Consider the following 7,561-nt stretch of genomic DNA (forward strand, 5'->3'; position numbering starts at 1 on the left):
ACATGGGACTGCTCTTGGAGGCAGCTCAGAAGCTTCAGCTGGTGCAATATGTGGCTCCACATCTGCTAGGGAGGGGTCCCCAGCCTTGTGTCCCCAGATGTTGTTGTACTACAACTCCCATCATCCCCAGTCACAATGGTCAAAGGCCATTGGGGTGCATCCTCCTACTGTGGGATACATTCTGCTGGCAACAGATTGGTTATGGTTAATAAGTACCAATCTTATTAACTAATTATCATTAGTTATGCATTTCATCGAAGACTGACTTCCAAATCAGTTTGCAATCAAAACAGACACAATAATCAAAGGAGCAGAGCAGAGTTGGTATGGCAGAGGCTTTTTGTCCCTGGCTGATGATGCTATAGGAGCCAGCTCCAGGTGGACTCAGAGCCTTGCTGATGGCACAGATACTGACCAGTCACTCCTCTGCAGAGAAAAGCCTGGAAACTGGAGCTGCGTCTTCAACTGTCAGGGAGCAGAAGACTCTGCAGATCAGTGGAAAACCTGCTTCCTTTGGTTTGTCTTCTCTCCTCAGAAATATCCTTGTGTTTGTCATGCGTTTTACCGTGTTATAGCGACTTTCCTTCTTGGCTCACAAACATCTGTAATGTTCTAGATGTGCAGACGGGAAGCCATTAAAGTCCCCTTCTGTTTTAGAAACGCGGCCTGTGTGTGTCTAAAATTCATCCAAGGTCATTGCTTTTATTTCGTTTTCCTAAAGCAAGCATGTGCCAGCTATTTGGACAGATAAATCAGGGTAAGGAAAGCAACAGTGACAGCCCTGGGGGACGGCTTTGCTCAGGATTTGCCCCAACAGCTCTCTTTGCCAAGGCAGAAATGACTTTGCAGACATGTCTGCTTAGGTGAACTGTAGCAGTCCTACTTGCCTCACACAAATATGTGTTTTTGGACTGGCCTCTCTGTTTTGTTTTCTATTCTTGGACACAGAGCTGGGCTTTTGGCTTGGCTTTCTTGGGGAGAGGCTGCACTTCAGTGGCTGAGCCCACACTTGGCATCCAGAAGATCCAAGTTTCAATCCTGACCATCTCCACTTTAAAAGGATCAGGTAGCAGGTGCGAGGAAAGACCCGGAGAGGGGTCTGCCTGCCTGAGCCTAGAGAGCTGCTGTTGCTGCCAGTCAGAGTACAGCAGGGGCCGGACAAAAAGAATACCAGCCTCAAGGTGCTTTTTGGTAGACTGGTAAGGACTTCTGACTCTCAACTGAGTAACAACTGCAAGTTTAAAAAAGAATTATCTGCCATATTGGCCTTGTGACAGTCACTTCCCTCCCACAGAATTCTGGAGCTGGAGGGGTGCCTTAGAGGCCATCTAGTCTAGCCCCCAGCTCGATGTAGGAAATCGAGAGCTAGAGGATGCCCAGCACCCTCAGAGACCGTCCAGCCTCTGCTTGCAGACCTCTAGTAGAGGAGTAACTGGTCTCCTAGTCAAACTGATATCGCCATTTAAAAGTTTCTCCTAACGTTCAGCCAAAACCTAGCCTTACTTATTGCTTGAAAGTTGCCTGGGGTTGTTGAGCCGATTTGGCTCCCAGGGTTTCCTTAGGGTCATGCTCATGCTTGAAGAGTTGTGACTCCAAGAACTGTCCCAGACGCTGGTTTAACTTTGGAAGGGCAGGTGTGCGTCCACAGATCGTTCCGATTTGCATCAAAGTCCCTGCGAGCTCTCGGGGAGCGCTCCAGACACGATTCGGGTTTTCCCTTGAGCATTGGAGCGGAGCCTGATTTATGCCCGGGGTAAAAAAAAAAATCCGCTTTGGGGGCAAATTTGAAATATCCGTAACACACAGTACTTCACTCCTCTTAATCCTGCAGAAAAGCCTGCTGTCTGGGAAAGCTCCGACAGAAGTTTATTCCGCTTAGAAACGAAGACCAAAAACACACAGAGAGGAGAGTTTGAAAAGACCAAGTCTCTACTACCCTTGGTTTGCTCACCAGCCCCCCAGCACAGGCAAAGAGCCATCTTTTCATACAGCAGGCTAAATACCGGAAGATTTACTTGAGTGTGTTGTCTAATTGCAACCATAAAACTTCCTTGCTATGAGAGAGAGGAAGCAGCAATACTTTGTCTTCTGTTCTGTCCTGCTCTGCGAAGATTCACTGTCATCATGGGAGGAAATCCAGTACTGGGTGATCATCACACCCACAGCCGTGCTTTGGGGCCTGGAGTGTGTGAAGGAAGGAGGAGTTTCCAAGGCTGGATCCCTGGATGTTGTCGGACAATAACCCATCACCCACAGCTTCTGGCCATTGTGGCTGGGGATGATGGGAGTTGTAGTCCAACATCATCTGGAGGAACCCAGTAAAACCACAGATGTAGGTCACAGAGATGTCCAAGCAGACCCTTCCCTCCAGGGTTCCCAGATGTTGCTCACTACAACTCCCAGCATCCCCAGCTGCAGCAATGGATATGGCTGGGGATGATGGGAGTTGAAGTCCATCAGCATCTGGGGCCCAAGGTTAAGAAAACCTGGTCTACACTGCTCTGGAAGGTTGCAGGCAGGAATCTCTCCTAGCCCTAACTGGGAGGGCGGAACCCCTGCTAACGTGGCAAAGAGGCGCCTTTTAACGTGGTGATTCTCTTTATTTAGCAGGGGGAGAGTAACTGGCCCTATCCACCCCCAGCACAGGACCTCCAGTGACTGTTGCTGGTGTCTATCGTATGCTTCTTTTTAAATTGTGAGCCCTTTGGGGACATGGAGCCATCTTATTTATTTATTTATTTATTTATTTAAATAATTTATTATTTATTTGTGTAAACTGCTCTGAGCCATTTTTGGAAAGGCGGTATAGAAATAAAAAATAATAAACAAACAAACAAACAAACAAATGACTGGGTGCTTTCCAGATTTCACACGCTGTTCAGCGTTCGTTTATGTCGGCTTGGCAGGATCGTCTTGAAACCATCAATAACGGGTGTTGCGCAAAGTCACCAGCAGGGGGAGCAGTCTTTTCTAGCTTGTGTCAACCTCCTACCATGGGAACATACAGCTTTAAAAAACAAAAACAAACCAAAGTTGTCGTACTGTAACACAAAGTTAAAACCCGAAAGAAGGCATCGGAAATGTGAACGGCACCTTGTTGACAGAACAGGGACTGCGGTGTCGAAACCCAGGCAGTACGGAAGCTCACTTAAGGGATACGGACTGACACTGTTGTAGGGTGTCATCTGGAAAGCGCCTTGGAGGTGCTGCCAGGGATTGAACCTGGGACCTTCTGCATGCAAAGCAGACGCTCTACCACTGAGTTACAGCTCAGTTACAAATGATTTGATGTGAAAAGACGCTCCCTGAAATTAGGACCTCTGAAACCACCCCCTCCCCTGTGTGGGATGTTTTGGGAAGCAACAGGTGTCCCATCTTGCAAGGGGTGGCCAGAGTGGAGGACCTTCTGCTGCCTCTGAGCTACTTCTTGCCACGATCTCTAGAGGCTTTGGAGGCTGTTGCTCCAGATCCCGTTCACCTTCAATGGAGGGCAACCTCCAATGAACTGCCCAGTCCCACAGCAATTTTTTTTTTTTTTAGCAGCTCCATGCTCAAACAAATTCTGCAGCTATCAGCTTGCTGCTCACATCGCCAGCCGCCCTGGTCACATGCTGGACCGCAGCTATCTTTAGATAGAGGCATTTATATGGCTTAGTCTGCAGTTCCTTCACTAGCCGGGCAGATACAGGGAGATAGTGATCACCTCGGCATAGCCAGAGGGTGCCCCGGCGTCTTCTGTGCTCCTCGCCGATGGGCTAGGAGGGAGAACAAGTCTGTGGCAAGGAGGAGTGACCCCTCCCCACCCCCACCCCACGAACCATGCAGTCCCCTCTTGCGGAAAGGGTCCGGATCCAGGTAGAAGAGGAGTTCTTCTCCGTGGACAAGGCTCTTCTGGTGGAGAACAGCGAATACTTCCGTGCCCTCTTCCAGTCCGGCATGAAGGAGAGCACGCAGCAAGAAATCCGGATCAGAGACCTGAGTGCCACCGGCTTCTGCATCATGTTGAAGATCCTGGAGGGAGGACACCCTGTGCTGAGCTGTGAGGAAAATCTCCAGGCCGTGGAATGTGCTGCCTTCTTGCAGGTGCAAGCGATGGCCAAGTACTTGATGAACTCCATCAATTCCGACAACTGCATCATCTTGTACCAAGCGGCAGCCGTGTTTGGCCTTCTGGACCTCTTCCACCGTGCCGCGCTGTACATCCGGGACAGTTACGCCGAGCTCGAAGAGTACCTGGATTGTCTCTCCCCAGACCTCTTGGATTACATGGAGTCCCTGGTGCCCAGCACACTGGTGGCGGTGGGAGCTCACACGCCCACCTTTGAGTTCTTGGAGGACCTCTCGCGGACCATTTGCTACCTGGAGGAAGAGAGCAACACCTGGCGGACGCTTTCCTGCCTGCCCCTGACTGCCAGCACCTTCCTGGCGGGCATGGCCACCCTGGACAACAAGATTTACATTGTGGGCGGGGTCTATGGCTACAACAAGCAGGTTGTGGGGCAAAGCTTTTGCTACGATGTGATGAGCAACAGCTGGAGCGAGTTCCCCGGCCCTCAGCAGCTCCGCTATGACATCACGCTGATGGCCCACGAGAATTATCTGTACGCCATTGGTGGAGAATTTGAGAAGACCCCGCTGAAGTCTGTGGAGAAGTACAATCTATCCACCAGTTCGTGGAGCTTCACCTCCGATCTGCCTCAGGCGGCAGCGGCGGCACCTTGCGCTCAAGCGATGGGGCGCATCTTTGTTTGCTTATGGAAGCCTCTCGACACCACCATCATCTACGAATATGAGCCCCAGAAGGACCTGTGGGCTCCCGTCTCGACCCTCAACAGGCCTCAGAGTTACGGCCACTGCATGGTGGCCCACAGAGACAATCTCTACATCATGCGGAATGGGCCTTTCGACGACTTCTTGCGGTGCGTGATGGATTGCTTCAACCTCACTACCATGCAGTGGACATCTTTGCCCGGGCAGTACATGAACAGCAAGGGAGCCCTCTTCACAGCGGTCATCAAGGGCGACACTGTTTATACGGTCAACAAGATGCTAACCCTGATGTATACCATTGGGGAGAACACCTGGAAATTCAAGAAGGAGAAGGCTGGTTTCCCTAGGAGTGGTTCTCTCCAGACCTTCCTCCTCAGGCTTCCAAGAACAGACCACAGCATTGCAACTTAAGATACTCAGTCTTTACCATGTGGATTGCTTGGAGATTCGTGATTGATCGCCCACAGCTGGATGTCCAGCTCTGCTCTTCTTTTCCAGTCCTCCTGGCGTCACGCCAACCTCACCCAGGGATGCAACATCACTCTGGTCCTTTGCCGCAGTCAAGGAAGCCAGATCTCAAGATGGCAGCTCAAGGCCAGCACCAGAAACAGCAGCAACACGTGGTGCTGCTGGGTACTGAGTCAGACCCTTGGTCCATCAAGCTCAGTGTTGTCTGCATCAACTGGCAGCAGCCCTCCAAGGTTCCAGGCAGGAGTCTTTCCCAGCCCTACCTGGAGATGCTGCCAGGGAGTGAACCTGCCTAAGACCTTCCGTATGCAAAGCACGTGCTCTGCCACTGAGCCGGCAGTGGTAAGGGAGAAGAGATGCGGCAATAAGCAAGGGCTGTAGTAGTGTCAGGAAGGAATCGACTGTGGCCCTTTAAGAGCATTGGAGGTCAGGGCTCAGTGCAGTGAGGATATCAGCCTGGGTGGCAGGGGAACCCGCTCCTGAGCTGCCTGCCTTGCTGAGTCTCCTCTGCTGAAGGTTAGAAAGGATTACGTGCTCTCTAATTCTCGACACCAAAAACCCCAGGACATTAACATGCACAGCTTTCAGAGGGGGGAATGCTTCAGGCCCCCTTGCAATCCAGAGAAAGTTAGGATTGCTTCAGTTCCATTAAATTCGACAGGACTTAAAACAGAGTGAAGTATTTATGTCTGTTAGTCTAAAGAAAGCCTTCTTTGCCTATGCAATGCTCTCTGGTCTTTCCCAGTATCTTTACCTCGGTTAGCAACCTCAGTTTCCTGTCGTGATGTAAACAAACTGTGCATGTGCATGTTGGTTTTATGTTCCCAGCAATTCAAGTTGAGATGGCCTATAAATAGCCCCTCGTTAGGGAATTAGTGGCTTCATAACAAACACAGTCTGACTCGGATCCTGGGCTTCATTTGCAGGGCTGAGCCTATGAAGAGGGGGCGGGGGGAAACAACTTTTATTTTTGCAATAAACGATTCTGAATTCCATCCAGATGAGTGCAATTTGTTTTGTTTATGCAGCCTCTGCATAAAAGTAAAAGGAACCAGCAAAACCAAAAGCATACCCCTTGCAAAACTACCCCATCCATGTGTGTCTGTTGACAGGATGAAGATACAAATCCCCCTCCTTGCTGGGAAACCCTGGGAATGATAGTTCCGTAAGGGGAAGGCAAGCAATCTCTCCAGGAATTCTCAACACCCCTGCTGAACTACAATTCCCAGCATTCTCTGCAGGGAACCATGACTATTAAACCAGCAGGAGACCACCTTCGGTTTGGATTTATAATTTTTTAACCACGACTGGCCATTTATACAAAAAGTGCCCTGGGTAACTCATGTCAAATCTATAAAGGGTCAGAGAAGATTACAGCAAGGAAATGTTCACCCCTTCCTTAATTTGTTTCCCTTTCCTTCTGTCGTCTCTCTTTTGTAGGTTTCTGGATTGTGTTCCTCCTTGGGGAAGGGAACTGCTCTCTCATTCTCTGAAATCGCCATCTTTACCAATGACCTTCACTACTTTTCAAGTGGGGGCTACTTTGGCAAGAATCCTTCTGCGTGAAAGCCCTGCCCTTTTCTCTGTGCTGGGAGGGCCCTTTAAGAGAGATGGAGCCCCCTCTCCTTTCCCAGCACTCCTTAGGTCTGCACCAAGAGGCTCCCTTTCCCTGAAAGGAGCCTCCCTGCAGCACTGGGCAAAGTGCAGCACTGCACGGGGGTGGGAACGATCACCTCTGCATGGTGCCAGGGGGATTGTGCAGAGGACTCAGCTTTGGCCGAAGTTTTGCCCAGGCCCAAGAAACAAAGAGCCAGGGAGGTGCCCGTAGGACTGATGGGAGCTGCCATTCCCAGGCCTTATAATGAAGAACACCGATCTATGCAAATGGCAACCTCATGATTATGAATTAGTCTTGCAATTTAGAACATTGCTTTCCACCCCCCCAGTACAAGAACACCCATATCAATGGCTGAACATAAGCCATTTGTCCATGAAAAACAGGGCATATCAATTGCCGACCAAACCACAAAGGATGTCTGTTTTCTTCTGTAACGTTCGGCTGAATATCATACTTGTTATCCCTTCTTCCTTTTATATGAGATGCAAATACCTTTTATTTGGCTGAAGCACACAGCCTAGGACCAGATATCAAATAGCCCCGTCTCAAGAAAATACAGTAAACTCATTCATGGGCAGGGTGTGTGTGGCGAATTCCTTCTGCAATTCTGGAAATACCCCTGGTTTCTTATTTTGAATAAAGAGTTTGTGTGTCTGGCTACAATACACTCCACGCTCTGATTCCCAACATGAAACGTGAGGCTTG

General features: G+C 49.8%; 1 protein-coding gene across 1 annotated transcript; it reads left to right on the plus strand.

The window, feature by feature from the left end:
- Nucleotides 1–3,606: 3,606 nt before the first annotated feature.
- Nucleotides 3,607–7,513, plus strand: KBTBD13 (kelch repeat and BTB domain containing 13). Its single transcript, XM_053271774.1, has one exon. The coding sequence runs from the start codon at nt 3,820–3,822 to the stop codon at nt 5,179–5,181; it is 1,362 nt and encodes a 453-aa protein (XP_053127749.1). The 5' UTR covers nt 3,607–3,819; the 3' UTR covers nt 5,182–7,513.
- Nucleotides 7,514–7,561: the final 48 nt, after the last annotated feature.

This window comes from Hemicordylus capensis, chromosome 10 (genome assembly GCF_027244095.1).
Source record: "Hemicordylus capensis ecotype Gifberg chromosome 10, rHemCap1.1.pri, whole genome shotgun sequence".
Taxonomy (NCBI): domain Eukaryota; kingdom Metazoa; phylum Chordata; class Lepidosauria; order Squamata; family Cordylidae; genus Hemicordylus; species Hemicordylus capensis.